Source organism: Xyrauchen texanus, chromosome 50 (assembly GCF_025860055.1).
Source record: "Xyrauchen texanus isolate HMW12.3.18 chromosome 50, RBS_HiC_50CHRs, whole genome shotgun sequence".
In the NCBI taxonomy this organism is placed as follows: Eukaryota; Metazoa; Chordata; class Actinopteri; order Cypriniformes; family Catostomidae; genus Xyrauchen; species Xyrauchen texanus.
The window spans coordinates 20950433-20971098 of NC_068325.1; the positions used below are offsets into that span (position 1 = coordinate 20950433).

The following is a 20666-nucleotide window of genomic DNA, read 5'->3' on the forward strand; positions in this document are numbered from 1 at the left end:
TAAGTTCTAATGATTCCAAAGAAGAACCTTAAGTTCTTAAGATTGCAAAGGAGAACCTTAAGTTCTTATGATGTCATAGGAGAACCTTAAGTTCTTATGATCACAAAGAAGAACCTTAAGTTTTAATGATTCCAAAGAAGAACCTTAAGTTCTTAAGATTGCAAAGGAGAACCTTAAGTTCTTATGATGTCATATGAGAACCTTAAGTTCTTATGATGCCAAAGAAGAACAGCAAGTTCTCATGATGCCAAAGAAGAACCTTAAGTTCTTATGACGCCAAATAAAAACAGCAAGTTCTCATGATGCCAAAGGAGAACCTTAAGTTCTTATGATGTCATAGGAGAACCTTAAGTTCTTATGATACCAAAGAAGAACTTTAATTTCTTATGATTCCAAAGAAGAACCTTAAATTCTTATGATGTCATAGGAGAACCTTAAGTTCTTATGATGCCAAAGAAGAACAGCAAGTTCTCATGATGCCAAAGAAGAACCTGAAGTTCTCATGATCCCTTAAGTTCTTATGATTCCAAAGAACAACTTTAATTTCTTATGATTCCAAAGAAGAACCTTAAGTTCTTGTGATGCCAAAGGAGAACCTTAAGTTCTTATGTGCCGAAGAAGAACCTGAAGTTCTCATGATGCCAAAGGAGAACCTTAAGTTCTTATGATTCCGAAGAAGAACAGCAAGTTCTCATGATGCCAAAGAAGAACCTTAAGTTCTTATGATTCCAAAGAAGAACAAAGTTCTCATGATGGCATTGGAGAAACTTAAATTCTTAAGGTGCGGTCACACATATCTTTGCATGGTGAAATTCCATGGGTGAAATTCAGTCATCTCAATGGGAATCCGTGCAATCGTGAATTTTGCACAATGGACTTCTGGTGGCGAAAAATGACCCTTTGCGGATTTCACGAGGACTTCAAGTTCGGGGAACTTTGCAGCAAACTTTTGCCACGTTAACCAATAGGAAGTTGGATGGTTTGGCAGTGACCTATGAGTGAGCGGCTATATAATTTTTTAGTGCCGAGTTTCTTTTAATTTTCATTCTGCCAAAGTATGAAGTGCAGCCTTAAAAAGAGGCTGCTTGGCAGTCATTTTTTTTGCTGATTTCACAGGCGCTCAGCCTCTGCCCATACCAACTTAACCTGGAGAATTTTTCTGTGCAAAGATATGTGTGACCGCACCTTTATTATGCCAAAGGAGAACAGTAGGTTTTTATTATAACACAGGAGAACATTAAGTTCTAATGATGCAATTTAAAGAATCCAGGAGAGCTTCACACTGCTAATGGATAGTGCCTTGAGCCAATACACAGACCCTGAAGAACCTATAATGTAACATTAAAAACGTTCTTGATCTCCAAAAAGAAACCATATAGCCAACTCAAGAAGTAATTGTTCAAGGTGGACTCACTGCTAAACCTAAGGTAATGCAAAGCACCTTTGAAAACTATTTTTTAGTGTACATGCACACACACAAAAAAAAGGTTTGAAACAAGCATGAAACTGTTTCTGGCTGTTGTAAGATTAAAATTCCCACAACCACTCCTTTAAGTCACAAACTGCCCTAGTCAGCACTAAGAGGTTTGCCTTACCTCCTCGCCTGGAGCAAGACTTTTTCCACTCCACCATTGTCTTGTAATTAACCACCCCCTCCCCACCCCAACAGAACTGCCACCTGGGGTTTTCCACCCTTTCATTCAGCTTCAAAGATCAGAGAGCAGTTTTCCAGTCAAACTCCAGCCGTTCAGACTCTAGTTCTAGTTGTTTTAGTGCACAAAAGATACCATGGACGATAACGGAGCATCTAATTACAGAATTCCTCAAGTTTCTCTATAGTTTCTTTTAGGTCTCTGACCTTGAGAAAATGGCTGCTTTGACCAGGCCTGCACACAAAGGTTCTGTTTCTTCTCCAAACCTTCATTTAGTCGCAGAGACATCATCTGGGATCAGAATCTGATTAGGAGTTAAGCTAACAGCCTTTAAGGTTGGGATTCTCTCTGGATGACTAACTAGGAGTGTGTTTGGTCCCAACTCGTTAACATTCTTAACTTCGAGTATTGGGTGAAAATCACACCAAACTATGACCAAAGCCATGGGAAAGCAAACCATCCAAGAAACATTTGAGACACAATTAACACTTGAATTTAAAAACATAAAAATAAATGAGAACTCAATTAGAGCCATGAATGTTAAACCTCGGAGCAATTTAATAACAAGTTGTCATCAATGTTCACATTTGTAGACATTTTTAATACTGTAATAGACAAGGAAGAACAGACATGCTGGAGCTATAATCCACTATCTGTCAATCTCTCTAAGTTTTATCTAAACACCCCCAAAGGGCAGGCTTGGTTCCAACAAATACAGACACCCTGCTTTACAGCACGCCTGTTTGTTTTCACCCTACATTGTTTGAATTCCACTCAAAGCAGGACTATTTAACATTAAAGACGACCAAGATGGAACCATAGAGGAAAAAGTGACCAAAGTTGAGACCAAATACTTAGTCAGGCTACTGTTTAAATTAGAAAGCACAAAATAGTGATTCCAGCCAATATTTACTGGAGAGTTGGACCTGACACTGTCAACATGTCGAATAAATCAGCAACTCGGAAAGCTTAAAGTGTCAATGAAAAAGCCACAGCATGTCTCAGCTTCTTTCCAAACATAAGCTCAGAATGAGTGATTATGAGCCTCATTCTTCGACAGTTTGTGGTTTTCGTTTTTTAATTGTGCTTGTTTAATAAGTGCGTTAAGTGACGTACATTTACATTTCTGCATTTGGCAGACGCTTTTATCTAAAGTGACTTACAGTGCACTTATTACAGGGACAATCCCCCAGACAACCTGGAGTTAAGTGCCTTACTCAAGGACACAATGGTGGTGGCTGTGAGGATTGCACCAGCGACCTTATGATTACCAGTTTACCACAGTTTAGACCACTACACCACGTACCTTCACACTTCTGGTTGGTCTCACTCTGCCGATGGCCTGCCGGACATTTGCACTCATAAGATCCCACGGTGTTAATGCAGTTACCTCCAGCACATAGTCCAGGAATGGCCTGACACTCGTCCACATCTAACAACATGAAGAGAAAGACAGACTATTAGCAAAAACATTGCAACCAATTCCATATCTTCTAGGACCATATCTTCAACATCTACGAGGACGAAGTTTGACCTTCCATTTCCAGTGTGACGATTGATACAAATTGCAACACACACAATTTTTAAGTCTCATTCGGGATTCATTATTTTACAAGACTGCTGAACATTATAATATTTACACAAAATTTGATAAACAATGCTAAAAAATCAAGATAACTAGCTTTATTCAAGAAACATGGGAAGAATGAACTTCTGTTGAAACTGTTTGTAAAATCATTCTAACGATAATGTACCTTGTCAGGTCATCAAACACAAATGTAATTAAAATAAGTTATGTATCTCAATCAAAAACATTGAAGAAAATGTCTAATAACTAATAAAAAGTAAATAATATGACACAGCATCTAAACCTCTTGAATTTGAGACCCAGTATGGATTTCGCTTTGGTTCCTCAAAGATTTTTTGTAGGTGTTTTCTTTGGGAGTGTGGAAGACATTTATCAGTCCCACAGACTTTGCTCTCATAATTTTGCTCTTTGTAGCTCACAGTCTGGGCATTTAGTCATTGCATGAACTCATCAGCCATTTCGACTTCATAACACAACTAGAGCTCTGTGGTAATGTCTGAATTGGACAGATTTCTGGAAGGACTTCTGGATGGCAGTTACATGTCAGAAATAAAATTGGATTTATGCAATCAACTGTCACAGCACCACAGAAAACATAATTTTCCTCACAAGCAACTTCAATCCTTTGCTGTCTTAGGTCATGAAAAACTAATAAAAATGTATTAAAAAATCTAAAGCTACAACATGTATGTTAGATCCAATACCAACTAAGCTCTTAAAAGAGGTATTCCCGGTAATCTCAGAACCTCTTCTTAATGGGGCCAGTGGTGGCTCAGCGGTTAAGGCTCTGGGTTACTGACCGAAAGGTCGGGGGTTCAAGCCCCACCACCGCCAAGATACCACTGTTGGGCCCTTGAGCAAGACCCTTGACCCTATCTGCCCCAGGGGTGCTGTTTCATGGCTGACCCTGCGCTCTGACCCCAACTTGGTTGGGATATGCGAAAACAACTGCATTTCATTGGCTCTGTACTCTGCACAATGACAATAAAGTTGAATATTAATATTATTATCTCCTTGCCATCCTTAGGACATGACCCTTGAAACTTTAAAATGTCAGTTATCAAACTGCTTATTAAGAAGCCACAGCTCGATCCTGGCGAATTGGCTAATTATAGACAGATTTCAAATCTCCCATTTATGTTGAAAAGATAGTTCATTTCTACAGAGAAATGGTATATATGAACATTTAAAGTCAGAATTTAGGCCCCATCACAGTACAGAGACTGCACTTATCAGTAACAAACTTCTTGCTCTTATCATCTGATCACGGCTGCATTTCTCTTCTAGTGCTTTTAGATCTTAGTGCTGCATTCGACACGATTGATCACGACATTCTCTTGAATAGGCTGGAGAATTATGTTGGCATTAGTGGACTTGCATTAGCATGGTTCAAGTCCTATTTATCAGAATGCTACCAATTGTAGATAAGGAATTGTCAAATCAAACAAAAGTTAAGTATGGAGTACCGCAGGGATCAGTTTTAGGGCCTCTGCTTTTTTCCTTATATATGCTTCCCCTGGGAGATATTATCAGGAATTTTGGAATAAGTTTACACTGTTATGACAATGATAATTAACATTATATTTCTTCTAAACCTGATCAAATTCACAATTCTACAAATTAGCAGAGTGTATCAATTAAATAAAAGTTTGGATGGCCAGAAATTTTCAGTCTCCCTAACACTGTTCGAGATGCAGAACCACTCCCTCAGTTTAAGTCTAGACTAAAGACTCATCTATTTAGCCAGACATACACCTAATTTATCCTTCAACTCACAATTAGGCTGCTTTAGTTTAGTCTGCTGGAACCAGAAACATGTACCATGATCTATAACTCTGTAATATATTGAATGGCATCTATGCTAATATTATTCTATTTGTTTCCCTGTCTCAACCTGATTCATATCCCGAGGTAACCAGAGCCAGCTAGATCCAGCTCCGTGTTGGACTCCATGGAGAGATGATGACAAACTACAGCCGGTGACAGCCAGACATCACTTCAGTCTTTTACGATGGACTTCAGAGGATAAACTGATGCCAACTCCAACTTTAAGACATCGGATAATTCCCAAGCCACTGTCTGAACCTTGGGCTTAGTATAGACCTCTCCGAAATGACCTGCCGGTTGAACAGCGATGCACCTCATTAATCTCTGCCTGCATCATCTCGGTCTAATGATGGACTACACTCTTATAATGGAATAAATAGACTATCATTTAACTGCCAACAAAAGCCTTCATCAGCCAACTAATAAAGGACAATTGCATCTATGTGAACTTCTGCAGTTAATCCAGGATGGACTTCAAAGACATTAGCCATTAATCTTACAGTTCTTACAAAATCTTTGTTTAAACACTGTCCCTTAACGCATACTGAGCCTTAAATTTTAAACCATGACTGCACATAAATGACTAATATTGGCATTATATTCATGTTGTTTAGCCAGAGGGGAATCTTGGTTTCTCCCAAGGTTATTTTCTTCATTAATCAACATCTTACATTTACATTTATGCATTTGGCAGACGCTTTTATCCAAAGCGACTTACAGTGCACTTATTACAGGGACAATCCCCCCAGAGCAACCTGGAGTTAAGTGCCTTGCTCAAGGACACAATGGTGGTGGCCGTGGGGTTAGAACCTGTGACCTTCTGATTAACAGCCCTGTGCTTTAGCCACTACACCACCACTTATGGAGTTTTGTGTTCCTTGCCACAGTCGCCTTTAGCTTGCTCACTGGGTGAAAGCTGCTTTGAAATGATGTGTGTTGTGAGAAGCGCTATATAAATAAAAATTACTTGACTTGTCTGGCTAACACACAAACACTGCTAACATCAAGCCGTGGTGGTGGCGGTGGCGTAGTGGGCTAAAGCACATAACTGTTAATCAGAAGGTTGCTGGTTCGAGCCCCACAGCCACCACCATTGTGTCCTTGAGCAAGGCACTTAACTCCAGGTTGCTCCGGGGGGGATTGTCCATGTAGTAAGGGCACTGTAAGTCGCTTTGGATAAAAGCGTCTGCCAAATGCATAAATGTAAATGTAAGCCAGGCCTATTATCCAATGCCTGTGATGGATTTCTTATTCCTGCCCTATTTTTATCATAAGCAATGATACTAGGGATGGGTCACGATGGGCGACTAGCCGGCTAGTTGTCCAACAACGGATTCATTTTTCATAGTTTTGATATATTCAGTGGTGGTGCTTTAATTAGCACACTGTGCTTTAGCTGTTAAGGCTTCTTTTTTTCCACATGCCATTATGTCTTGCACATGGTCGAACGCTCAGCCTTGTAAAGTATACTCTTTTGACCGTGAGCACATATGGATGCATTCTTAGATGGCACATGAACAGATGACGCATGTAAGTACGCAAGTCTGTTGACTGCTTACGATCAAATGTACAGCTAGCATAGGGGCACGTGGAAAACCGAAGTATTCTTTAGCCTTTATACAGTTTGAAGTTGTGTCTTTAAATTCAACATCTTCAAAGCAACGATGCTACAGCTATACACAATCAGACAGAAGACTTTTGCCATCACAACACTGCAAAAACGACGTTTCTTACGGAGAACAATCATGTTCAGGTCAACTCAAAACCAGCCTAATTATACAGGGCTTCCTTAAGTCTGTTCAGTCGGAAAGTCACTCAGGCGACCCGCCAACTCAGTCTCCAGGCCTTCAACCTGCATCCAATAAGCACCAAACCACTGGTTCTGTCTTCTAATATAGTCCTAAAATAGTCTCTCCTATTAAACGCCACTGAATACAAAGAGACACTGGAAAGCTCAACGTATGGTACACAAATCCTTCAGCTCAAACGCGCACATGTGTGTGCTTTGTACTTCAGCCAGAAAGACTTTTCCAAAAGCTCTCTGTCTTTCGTTAAATCCAGGCCAGACTTAGGAGCTTTATCTGGTGTTGGATATTGAAGAGAGGAGAAACATATTTAAGTTAAAGAGGAGCCACTTAGCTCTTTCTTGAAAGGCATTTCTAATAATTGAGAGGAAATTCTAGGGAGTTTTTGGGATGATATGTAATGTCAGGGTGGCATCTGGTATTTTGGCACACAGAATGTTCTCGTGGGAAGGAACTGGAAGCAACTGAACTTTCTGAGCTAGTTTTCTTCCCTTAATAAACGGCTAAGGAATACCTGCTTCTGAATGGTCCGTGTGGCTGTCTCTGTCTGTGGCTCTATCTGTCAGTAAGCCAATAATTGTAAATTAACGTGACAAGTCACAAAGTCATCCCATTTAAAATGGTCTTCATGGAAGTCATTTAAATATTTGTCACTACTATCTAAGACAATGGTAAGTCACTTCATACTTGGACATGGTCTGGAGCACTAGTATGGTTTACCTTACAAGGGTCATGACTGCTCTCAGTGTCATCTGGCCCGTCAGGCTTGTCATTAGGGCAAGAATTTACAAACATGTGAACCAGACGCTAAAAAGCAAAGATTGACTGGAATGTTGATGCAGTGATGCAGTAACACTTTTCTCTTATCTGTCTGTCTACCACAGGTTGGCACCAGCAACGGGCACACCGTCATTCTCACCTTGGCATGCACCAGTCCGAATGTTGGGTATGAAACCCCTCCGACAAGGGTGCGGCTGGGCAGGGCACATTTCACACGGGTGACCCCATGCTCGCCCGATGGTTGCACAGCACAGCGTCTTGGTGCACACAATGCCGCTCAGTTGACCCTGGCACATTTGATTGTTGACCTGGGTGAAGCAAGGCCCGGTCCGGTAGTCTGAAAAAGGAAGAGAGTTATAATTTAGTAGAACACCAAAACTGGTTAGCTGCTTAATTGATTAATAAAACATTACATCGAAATGTGCCACAGCAGTTTATTCATACAATGAGAAAGCCTACCCTTGGGTAACCCTGTTATAAAATACAGCCTACAGTCGTTGGCTCATCTTAGATCGTTTAAGGTGGTCTCCCATGCTAGCCAAGCTGGAATTAATTTAGTTTAATTGGTCAGCCAGCTAGTCACTCAGCCTGACCAGCTGATAATTGCCCAAAACCCCTCTTAAGCTAGCAAACCAGGCCAGCCTGGCAAGGCTAAGGCTGGTTTAAGCTGTTTTTATTCAGCATGGAAAATACAGTTGTAAAACAGTCATTACAAACATCATAAGCCAGCCTAAGATGGTTTTCTGGTCTTAGCTGACCACCCTGTTGGTTCCACTGGTCCTACTGGTCTAGTTTGATGGTTTAGAGGGGTTTGGGGAACATATTTTCCAGCTAGGAGGTTTGCTGACCAACTAGCTTAGTCGGCTGAAAACCAGCTTGGCTGGCTGGCATACCAGCAAAACCAAGTTAAACCACCTGAGACTGGATGGACACGATAGGCTGGTTTAAGCTCTTATTTTAAGCAGGGTCTCGTTGCATTTTCCAAAATTTGTCAAAGCAATTCAATGATTCGACAAGACAAGCACTAATATACATTATGACATGCAACTGAGAAAGTACGGCCACAAGAAATCCCATTAACGCTTCATAAAGAAAGCAAGCTGTTTCTCAAGCATTCCCATACTGGAGATTGGTCTGGGAATGTTCTAACAGTGGTGCTCTTTCACTCTCTCATAATGGGATAACTAGATAATGATTAAGAAATTGCTGGGTGGCATCAATAATGGCAATTTCAATGACAAACTATCTTGTTTTGGGCTGAGGTTGAAATCGTCAGGCACAGACTGGAATAGATAGTACTAGGAGAGTTTTGATGGTTTTGCCAAGAGTTTCTTCTTTGTGCTGATTGCCAATCGAGACCACTTAATCTAGCTAATGATATTTTGCATATCAAACAAACCATCTTGACACTAAAATAAACTGTGTGAGCACTCTGAATTCATTTGCATTTAATAAAAGGTTTAAACCAATACAAATGCATTCCTGCTGAATGAAAACAGCTTTTACTTGATTAAGCTGGTTTGAGGGTCTTAGCTGGGCTCTCGACCTGGTCAGGCCAGTGTGGTTTGCTGGTTTTAAATTCGTTTTGGGCACTTAAAGCTTGGAGACCAACAGAAGATCGGTTAGACCAGTTGAGGACCATTTGGCCAAGTTAGTAGACCAGCTGGAGCATTTTAAACCAGCTACCTCTAGACCTGGTCAAGCTGGTTATGGTTTACTGGTTTTAGAGGGGTTTTGGGCACTTTTCAGCTGGTAAAGCTGGAGGACCAGAAGACAGACTAGCTAAACCAGCTTGGCCAAGCTGGGAGAGCAGCTAGACCAACTTAGGATCAGCTGAAGACCAGCTTGGCGAGACTGGGAGACCAGCTAGTTAATCTTAAATCAGCTTAGACCAGCAGACCATTTTAGGAAAAGTAGGTCAAGTAAGAAAGTAGGTACATTTTAAGAAAGTAGGTCAAGAGAAGACAAAAGGGGTGAAATTCCCCTTCACATCTTAAAAGCCCTTTGCTGTCCCCCCGTCCTTCCTCTATCCTGTGCCCCCCTAACCTGACCACTCTTCCAGGACGATTTGAGTCTAGGAATGTGAGTCCTCTCCAAGTACAGGCAACCCACTGCGAACATCCTATGCACATCTGGGACGGATTAATTGCGCCTGGTTGGGACTACAGAGTGACAAGTGGAGCCCCAGATGTGTCCATGTGTATCCAATACTCAATTCATCAGCCATTTGAATTCCACTGTTAGTTATGATATTTACAGAAAAAGCCTATTTGGCCTAAGTAAAATGAGTAGTCGTAGAAGCCCTACACTAAGGGGTACATAGACATCAAGATCACATGTTGCTTGGCAATGGAGGCCAATCTGAAGAAGGAACTGAGATGAGAACATCCTGCAAACTGCTCAGGTCTGTCTGACAACCCTTTGATCTGCAAGGAAACTGGAGCCCTGAAGTCTGAAAACTCTGGCCAACATCAGTCGAAAGACGTTACCCTAAACAGACCAGCCAAGATCAGCACAGCTCAGTCTGTACATGCACACGGCCGAAGAATAACAGCGCAACATGGTGGGGCAAAAACATAAGACTGGAAGCCTTCGAGCTCACTTAGACCAAAAAGTTCTTGTGCTAAAAACAATAGCACAAGAATCTGAGCCCAGGTGTCTCGAGTTGCATTTTAGAAGTTCAACATGCTATCTAAAGAATGCTGCGCTCCTGCTCGAGACGCTTACTAAACATCAATGGTTTGGACTAGATTGCAATCTCGCAACAACACATTTCATATCTGCTAGGAGAGGCGAGGCAAGGCTGGTTAACTCCAAAGTCTAGACCTTATTTCCCAGAAACAAACACACTCATTTTCCCCAGAGGTTGAGATTTGCTGGTGATGTAAACAACATTCGGATGTAATTTTGCTTTGATTGCAGTTCAAGTGCCTTGTCAAATCAAAACCATTCACCAACACACTCTTCCCGCAATACTCACTCACGTCTCCTTTCGTTTTGTCACCACCACATTTGCGTGCCAGCTCAGAACATTACTAATGCATGGCACACTTGTGCAGGGATTGGCACAAAGTTGTGTGTTGTCTTCACAGTCTAAAGACTAGGCACGTTTTTATCATCTCCTAATGCAAATGGACCGAAAGGGATAGCCTGTCATGAAAGGCCTTCTAAAAATGAAAAATCAGCCGAAGGGAAGTTAATCTAGTCTGGAACGCCAAGCCTCAGGGGGCCAGCTGTGCAATTAATGCAGGTGGAAACCTGAAGCACAGCCAAAAACGTGCTCCACGGTCAATGACTGGGAAAAGTATCTCCGCTTTGTTGTGACCTTCTTTATTTTAATCAGAGTGCGCATTGGGATAAGGAAACAACCAAGAAATATGTTTTCACTTCATGGGAAAAGCCCAGGTTCGTTCACGTAGGCCCGAAGGAACAAAGTCTTGAGACGAGGAGGTGAAAGGAAACATTAGCTGTTCAAGCGTTCCTGTGAAAAGCTTTGATGTCTCGGGAGAGACCAACAAACACTTTGACTCCTCAAAGACTTACAGTGCATCTTCAAATCTATCTTTTCACTTACACACACGACCAGCAAGCCAAGGACTTTGTGGTTTTATGACTTACAAATGAGTCATTCCCCAGTCCATGGCCTACAGGTGATTCATCCATACTCTTGTGGTTACGGGATGACTAGTAACCCTTCATTGCAAATACTGATCGCACAGGTGGCAAAAAAAGATTGTACATTAAGGGTTCCAAAGAGACCAATGACTGAGTTTCTATAAACGCATGGCAACTATTCTGGCGTTTGTCAAAAGGACCAAACTGAAAGATTCCTGCAAACACTGGATCATTTACGCTAATGCATCATCATTTGGAAACACTCGTTTTTTAATTGGCCACAGGATTACAAGATTTATAAATAGGCGTGACTCATAAGGGATTCACACATGTTGGAACAAAGAAAAAGGCAAAGCGCTCCTCTCAGAGGGTTCCTAGTCCCGAAAAAAGGATAAAAATTGAATGCTTGTTCTTTTTTATTGACTTCAGCAGACAGGTGTGTGCCAAAGTCTCAAGTAAATGTATTTCTGTTAACAAATGCACGCTTGGCCGACACTTGTTGGAGCCGAGTTAATGGACCGAGGCAGCGGACACAACTGCTTTAATTATGGTTACTTCGCTCTGATGTCCTCAAAGGTTTTAAAGTTAACATTGTAGTAATGTTTTACTTTTTCTTAAATGTAATTGTTTTTAACGTGAACTGAGGTTGATTGTTATTTACTCTCAAGTTTTTGGTAATTTTTCAGAAAGTGGACATCCAACATCAACAGAGAAAGAATATATACTGTGATTTATCTGTCTGTCTGTCTGTCCATCCGTCTGTCTATCTATCTATCTAAAGTCAGTCTATCTATCTATCTATCTATCTGTCTGCCTATCTGTCAGTCTGTCTGTCTCTCTCTTTCGGTCTGTCTATTTATCTGTCCGTCCATCTGTCTGTCTGTCCATCTATCTATCTGTCTGTCTGTCTGTCTCTCTCTCACTGTCTTTTGGTCTGTCTATTTATCTGTCCGTCCATCTGTCTGTCTGCCTATCTGTCAGTCTGTCTGTCTCTCTCTCTCACTGCATTTTGGGTCTGTCTATTTATCTGTCCGTCCATCTGTCTGTCTGTCCATCTATCTATCTGTCTGCCTATCTGTCAGTCTGCCTGTCTCTCTCTCACTGTCTTTCGGTCTGTCTATTTATCTGTTCTTCCATCTGTCTGTCTGTCCATCTATCTATCTGTCTGCCTATCTGTCTGTCTCTCTCTCACTGTCTTTCGGTCTGTCTATTTATCTGTCCGTCCATCTGTCTGTCTGTCCATCTATCTATCTATCTATCTACCTATCTGTCTGTCTTTCCACCATCTTCCTATTTATTTGTCTGTCTGTCTGCCTATCTATCTATCTGTCTGTCTGTCTTTCCGCCATCTACCTATTTATTTGTCTGTCTGTCTATCCGACCATCCATCCATCCGTCCGTCGATTTATCTATCGGTTCGCCTATCTGTCTTTGTGTCTGTCTGCCTATCTATCTATCATTTGTCTGTCTGTCTTTCTATCCGACCATCCATCCATCCATCTGTCTGTTGATTTATCTATCTGTCTGCCTATCTGTGTCTGTCTGCCTATCTGTCTGTCTTTGTGTCTGTCTGCCTGTCTGTCTGTCTTTGTGTCTGTCTGCCTATCTATCTATCATCTGTCTGTCTGTCTTTCTATCCGACCATCCATCCATCCATCTGTCTGTTGATTTATCTATCTGTCCGCCTATCTGTCTGTCCATCCATCTATTTATCTGTCTTTCTTTCCATTCATCTGTCTTTTTTTTTTGTCTGTCTGTCCGTCCTATATATCTATCTGTCTGTCTGTCTGTCTGTCTTTCCGTCCATCTATTTATCTGTCTGTCTCTCTGTCCGAACGTCTATCTGTCTGTCTTTCTGTTCGTCCGAGCGTCTATCATTTATTTTGATAATGGTTTGGTTCGACACTTTTACTACCATTTACAGACAAGCAAGAGCTTTTCGGGTTAGTTTGGTGAAGAATGTGGTGGGGTGGCCAGGCCTGTAGGTGCCGGGGCATCTGGTGTACCATGGACGACACTCTCAGTGTAAAGATCAGATTGTTTGTGCTAGTCCAGGTCTGGTTGTGTATACACAGCTGGGGTCTCCATTTCTTAGAAAACACCTTCTAAACTTCACCCCCGCCTTCTCGTTCTTGTCAGAAAAGTCCACAGAAATGCTCCCTTGTCATTTCCACCCCCACTTTTATCAGCTGCCAGATGTATCCCAAACGTTTCTCCTCCCCGCATGGTGTTTTCAAAGGTAACTGGCCCACGATTGCACAAGGGGGCTTCATGACGGGTAGGTTTATAGGGTAAGACAGACAGATGAGGGTGGGGTAACAAAAAGGGGGTTAGGTATTCGGTCTAGTGTACCTCAGGGCGTCCTTCTTCCACAATTCACACGGCCTGATGGGAACGGTTTCTTTACGGTCCTCTCAGTCTGTCATTTTTTCATAACTCCAGCCAAGGATTTTATCCCTGATAGAGCGTCTCGGCACCCAAGAGAGAGGCTGTTCATTGTTCCAGCGCTGAGAGATGTGGCCACAATGTAAACTGTAGCATTCATTTCACACTATTTTTCAGCCCCCGCCTCAGTGCTTAAGTACTGTACATTACTCTCCCAGAGCGTATCTGGGTCATGGCGTTGCATTAATTAAACATGATAAACAATGATATTCTCTGAGCGAAATGTGTATTCGCATGACTTTACATTCCCAATGTGCACACCGAGTCCTCGTGATGGTGCAGTGATTCGACTCAGGTTGGCAGTGGACTGATCCCAGCTGCCTCCGCGTCGGAGACTGTCTACTCGCGCATCTTATCACGTGGCTCGCTGGGCATGCCACAGCGCGTTTGGAGGCTTCACGCCACCCACCGCAGCAACCTCGCCCAACTCACCACATGCTCCGATGAGAGTGGACCACCTTACAGTGATCACCAGGAGGTTACCCCATGTGACTCTACCCTCCCTAGCAACCGGGCCAATTTGGTTGCCAAGGAGACCCAGCTGGAGTCACTCAGCATGCCCTGGGATTCGAACCAGCGAACTCCAGGGGTGGTAGCCAGCGTCTTTTACCACTTAGCTACCTATTTATCTATCTATCATCTGTCTGTCTGTCTTTCTATCCGACCATCCATCCATCTGTCTGTCGATTTATCTATCTGTCCGCCTTTCTGTCTGTCTTCGTGTCTGTCTGCGTGTCTGTCTGCCCATCTATCTATCTGTCTGTCCGTCCATCCACCTTACAGCGATCACCAGGAGGTTACCCCATGTGACTTTACCCTACCTAGCAACTGGGCCAATTTGGTTGCCTAGGAGACCTGGCTGGAATCACTCAGCATGCCCTGGGATTCGAACCAGCGAACTCCAGGGGTGGTAGCCAGCGTCTTTTACCACTTAGCTACCCAGGTCAAACGTCTATTGAAATATTCCTTTAAGAGTTACACAACAAGAAAATCCAAGAGCAATTTGAATGAAAAATCGTGTTAGCTTACCTCTCTCGCACTGAGGCCCAGTAAAACCGTAGACACAGGCACATCTGTTGGGCCCGATACAACGGCCGCCATTTTGACATCCATTCTCACACACAGCTGCGCAAAGCAACATTGATCAAATGTCAGTGTTTATGTTTTCACCACAAAAAAACATTCTTACAGTCTTAATTAGAGTTTTAGTGACATTTATATATCAAATGTAGCTTGTATTTTCCAACAGCTCTGTTAGTTAGAGAAAACGTGCAAACTGTAGTTTAATCCAGATGTTTGTGAGAATCATCTTGTATTGTTGTCTGTGTGAATAAAAGCTCTGAAAATGAAGTATATACTCACGCTGTCCGCAGTGAGTTCCTGTGTAGCCCTTCTGACACGAGCAGGCGTCTTCATTACATAGTCCTCCATTCATACATCTGACGCTGCAGGACTGGACTGTACAACAAAGAAAAGACAGATGAGGGGCCGTTCAGTCTGAAAGCATTTTAGCGCTTAGTCCAACAGAGGCATATGAGGTATCATTTGAAAGCTTAGAATCTGACCTCTTCAGAGATAATCATATCTTCCTCATTTATTTTACATAAAATAACTAAATAAGGCCTCAAACAATTCGCACACCAAATCAGCGCCCCCTAGAGGTCATGTGGTAAAAATATGAATATAACATTTTCACATAGCACCTAAATGGACAAGTTATATATCAAATGAAAGCTCACATTCTCAGGAATGTGACTGTGTAGTTAATTTTGTTGCCCTTATACAACAGTTCAAAAGATTTACAAAATGCTCCGATAACTGCTGCCGTAAGCCCCAAAATAGCCCAAACTTTTATATCTTATTTTACCTTAACCCTTTCCCCGCCAGAGTTTTTTAAAAAAAGTTGCCAGCCACCGCCAGGGTTTTTGACGATTTTCGCTAAATTTTAATGGCCCGCAGAATATTTTCTTCCATGAATATATGAAGATGCTATATATCAAAATAAAGATCTGGGCCTCTGCTTTTAGGCCAAAAAAAACGATTTTATTTTATCTACATTTGTTCTTTTTTTATTGCGACTTGAACAGAGGTAGGTTTTGTCAAAAAACAACATTTCAGACAAAAAGCTGATAAAAAGGCATGTTTATGTCGGATATTTTGAGCTTCTCAATACTCCACTTCTTCACGTTTGAGACGATCGCAGTCTGTTTCTTTGATCAAAGAGTTGCGTACTCTTTCAAAACATGCGGAGGGGTCTTCCTTACCGTATAACACCTAAAACACGGAAACACGGAAAATTCCGTGTTTGGCGGGGAAGCGTTTTTTCATAAAACACGGAAAATTCCGTGTTTGGCGGGGAAAGAGTTAAGGCGGGTGCACACTGTATGATTTATAATAGTCCTTTACGATTGTTGCTTGTCAGACTGTACGATATGAATGCATTGATATCGCCATGGCACATGAGCAATGATTTGTCAGACTGCACAATATACATCGTAGCCGACTGTGGTCCCAATCGTCCCGATCAGTGAACGTGACTCACGTTACGGGAGTGTAATAGAAGCAAAACGTGAAATTTGCCAACCACGGAGCAGCATTTTCTCTCTCTCTCTCTCTCTCTCTCTCTCTCTCTGAAAGTCAGGACATCAGCATTTCCGTTGCTCCAATACCACTCCATCATGACCATATGCTCACATTTACACGAAAGATGGATTTTGTCAAATAGGTCTATAAGAAGACTGATCACAAATACCGAAAACGACAGATTCTGAGAACGAACACGAGTGCAGGAGGTGCCTAGGCAAAAAAATACAAATATTTCCATTGTCGAATAATCGTTCGATTAATCGTATCGATTAATCAGTTATCAAAATAATTGTTAGTTGCAGCCCTACAAGCAAATATTCATTGTGGAAATAAAATTAAAAACTTCTCCGTTCACATTGGAGAAAACAAAAAAGGAGGGTTATAGTACGTCTTTATAGTGCCTCTTTTAGATCGGCCACACAAAATTGAGAAAATGCATAAAGGCTGATAATATATCACGCTTATAAACTCCCAAACAACGTATATTTCTATAATTGAATAACTTATTTTTATAAATAAAATTGGAGTGGCTAAAGAACTAAAGAAGTTTACAGACGTTTAAAGTACATTTATTAAAAGTAAAATAGTAATTAAAATAACATTGTAATGAAAATGCAATCATTTATTTATTGGCGTTTTTTAGCCTGAACTCTTTTGCTCATGCTTTCTTATTACTGACGGGTTACACTTTTCTACAAGTATTTTCTGCGTGTTTATTAAAACTTTTAATATAAAATGAAAAGAAGAAGCATTGAAAGTGCTCGAGTAGAGCCGTCGTAATCGCAGGGGCTACGATGCTAACTATACGGCTACGATGCAAACTTTCAGACACTGCCCAAACTTCATCGGAGTCTGAAGATCATCGCAAAGGCAATTAATCGACCGTCTGAGAACATGTCACACTGGACGTTGGCAGAATCGTGGCCAAAATCGTACAGTGCGCACCCGCCTTTAGGCAGTTTTCTACATAAGTTAGCCATTGTTTACCTCTCCGTGAGCTTGCTTGGCTGAATAGTACACATTTATATCTTAGATGTCCAGAACAACATATGCCATCCAGTAGGAAAAGCACCATCAGAAAAATGTGTTTTCAACTGTTGATGATAAAATGCATGTATATACTATCACAAAGGGGAGGATCTCAGCTTTTTAATGACACCTAGATTGAGCTTATAGTCCACTCAGAGGCCGATATATTCAGTGAAACAACGAAAAGAACAAAGAACACCCCCCCAAGAACAAAACGAAATCTGTTTATCATAAGATTAAAAACACATACAATATTATTTATGAATAATATATAAGTCTATTTTATTTTATTTGGGGGGTTCTCTGAAAAATTAGATTCGATTTTTCAATTAGTCCACAGAATGTGTGAATGGTGAGCTTTTAAATTTGAGTGTGAAAAATGAAGGGCAAAGGCGTAAAAAGGCAATGCTAACAGTCAAAGACGTATGTTTAGTGCATGTTTACATACAAAAACAATTGAAAAAATGCACAAAACCAATCGGTGTAAACAGCCAATGTGACCACTGCATTGTTGGTCTTCAGGATCATTTCTATGACGACATGAGCCCAACCAATCATTTCTGATGGGACTCTTTCATCGTGTGTTTCAATGGTTAATGTTCCTGATCGGTCGCATCAAAGCATTCCACGCCAAACTCTTTGTTCTGTCTGAACGGAGGCATTGCGCCACATCTTTTCATCCAAAAACATCATTCATACGATTACTCTTTTTCTCGATTATAACGAAATATGTGAATTTATAGCAGTTCATTCTTGCCATGACCTAGTAAGCTATTTCTGGAGTAGCATCCAATTCTTGCTGCACTCCTTATTTTATAAAATAGCCCTATTCTCTTAAAAATCTGGCATGCCTTTAACAGTGCAGCCTGTAAAGTGTTCAAATATGGTTAGTGTTTTCCTACAGCAAAGGAAATGAGCTCATTGGCTAGACCTGCTGATGGCCCCCTACAGGTGGAGGAGGGGTGTAGTCTTGCGCGCTGACCCATGCAAAGAGAGCTGCACATGCTAACACGCACACACACACACACACAACGGGGCTTCCCGAGGCTCCCACCCCACAATGCACCTCTGTGTGCAGCAGTCACATCTGCCAGTTTTTTACAAGCTACAATGAAGGCAGGAAACATGAGCGAAGCGAGAAACAGAGCTCCTTTATGGCCGTAGCGCTTCCGCGTCTTAGCGTGGGGAATCACGGCCTGTCATCGGCAAGTTTCCTGTTGAGACATTTGTGTCGTTCAAACCAGTCTAAGAGGCTGTTCACATCAAAAATGCTTTTAAGCGCAATGTTTTTCAATGTAAACATGCTCTAGACGGCTCTTTGACCGCTGCGCCGCATCTTGAATTTTCAGGGTTTCGCGCAAGAGCGCCACGTTTTTGATGCCGTCTAGGTGGTTAGCTGGTCTTCCAGCCTGCCTAGACATTTTTAGATGGTTTTTGGAGGGGTCTGGGTAGCTGAACATTAGCTTAGTCTGACTGGGAGACCAGCTTAGGCTCCCGTTATGCCATGAACCATGATCTGCTATCACGGCAATAAATAATTGATTTTTTATCATATTTTTGTCTTATTTTCCGGTAAAAGTGTCTTAACACCCATGAAACAAGACGAAATTACTTGAGAAGCAGAATGGCGAAAGATATCAAGTCATGTGTAGAGAGAAATCTAACAAAATTAGGTGTGGTTTATGCTTATTACATTACATTATTGCCAATGGGGCAAGAAAAATAAAATTTTCGTTTCAGTATCGTTTCAACTTTGAATCAAGTTTTTTGTTTGTTATAAGCATAAATGTTATCATATTTTGTTAGGGAAGGGTTAAGGTGCGTTAAATTATTTGGAAACAAGATGTAATATTTTACGTAATTTTACTTCTCATGTAATGTATCTTGTTTTTAGAAAGTTTCGATATTGTTACTGGAAAACAAGGCAAAAATACTCATCATATGCAGGTGGTATTAGGGGGAGGGAGTGAGGGTACGCACATTATAGAGAGCATTTGAATGGACAAAAAACTGTGTAGTGCAAGATAAGTAATCAAAATTGTTGACTAAATGTGTACATCTGCTAAAAGTGACTTTTTGTCAACTTTTTGACGTATACTAGCATATTGATCGGCTTTAAAGCAAATAGACATAAACTAAAAGCCAAAAAAGCTGGGTTAACAACCGCACATGCAGTATAAATCCAAGGATTCGATTTATAAAAACAAAGATGTATTACAATTAGACACTAATGAGCGGGTGGAACAAGGGCGTGGCATTATCTCTTGCACAGCCGCAACATTTTGGACACTAATGGCTAAAATCTGTGACTGCTTGTTATTTATGGAGTAATTGCAGATTCATAGCCAACTCATAAATGGGGCTGCTCCCATCCACTGCAGACAGTACACGGTCAAGTGGGTTTCATGACAGAATTACAGATTTCCCAAATCCCATGGGGCTGGCAAAACAAGCGTATGTTTGCCGTTCACTTTCAAACACTCTGATGACTCCAAAACTGGCAGCACAATTAAATGGTCAATTTCTCATTGGTGAATAAATTGACTCTGGTTTTACAGCTTATGAGGCCAAACCCTATGGTTAGGTGCCTTTTGGTTTATTTGTGTATGACCACATTTTCCGGGCATTCGGTGGGAAACGGCCGGACAGGCCTGGCACAGAGCGCATGTAGTAACAGAAACTAGCGCTTAATGTTAAAACGACCTCATCCAGGAATGACCTACATCCATTACTTTTCTGCCATCTAAACAAAATCAATCAAAACCTTCTCGAAGTCGGTCATAGAAAACTACACTTTGCAAGGTTTCATTGGTGGGCGGATGGTTTCAAATTTTGCATATCTCAACAGAAAACACTCATAGCTTGACATCGGCTAATAATTCAAAGAAAGAAACACTATATGTTGTCAACCAATTTCACAGTATTCCGTGACGGTAGTATATCTGCTCAGTTGCACCCTTCAAGTGAGACCATTTTAAACCTAGTATATCGTTACAAATGTCAAAGGAACGTTCAAAAATATGATTAAGTCCTTGAAAGTAGGCAGAGTAGAGAATAATTCAAAAACACATTTAATGATGTAGCCGTTAGCATACATGCACCACAACATTATGATCATCTGGCTAGCAATGGTACTGTGGAATTAACTGAAATTAATGAACTCACCCGCGGCCGCCCCACAGCTGGGTGCGAGATGACCACTGGAGCAGGTACACATGTTGGGCCTGGAGCAAAATCCATCTCCACACGAATTCCTACATATTGCTGGAGTGGGAGAAATATACTTGAGAAGTGTTCGACAAGGTGTCTGCACCTCATTGAACCATTTTACAGACTGTG

The 20666-nt window shown here is 41.4% G+C and overlaps 1 protein-coding gene across 2 annotated transcripts in view; it reads right to left on the minus strand.

Annotated features, from left to right (window-relative positions):
- Positions 1-20666, minus strand: part of LOC127641022 (fibrillin-2-like) — an 89176-nt gene that overhangs the window by 58957 nt on the left and 9553 nt on the right. For both annotated transcript variants that reach the window (XM_052123755.1, XM_052123754.1), the window contains exons 4-8: positions 20493-20591; positions 15075-15170; positions 14742-14837; positions 7792-7989; positions 2959-3084 (exon numbers count right to left, since the gene is read on the minus strand). In XM_052123755.1, the coding sequence (XP_051979715.1) occupies positions 2959-3084; positions 7792-7989; positions 14742-14837; positions 15075-15170; positions 20493-20591 (615 nt within the window). The remainder of the gene's footprint in view (positions 1-2958; positions 3085-7791; positions 7990-14741; positions 14838-15074; positions 15171-20492; positions 20592-20666) is intronic.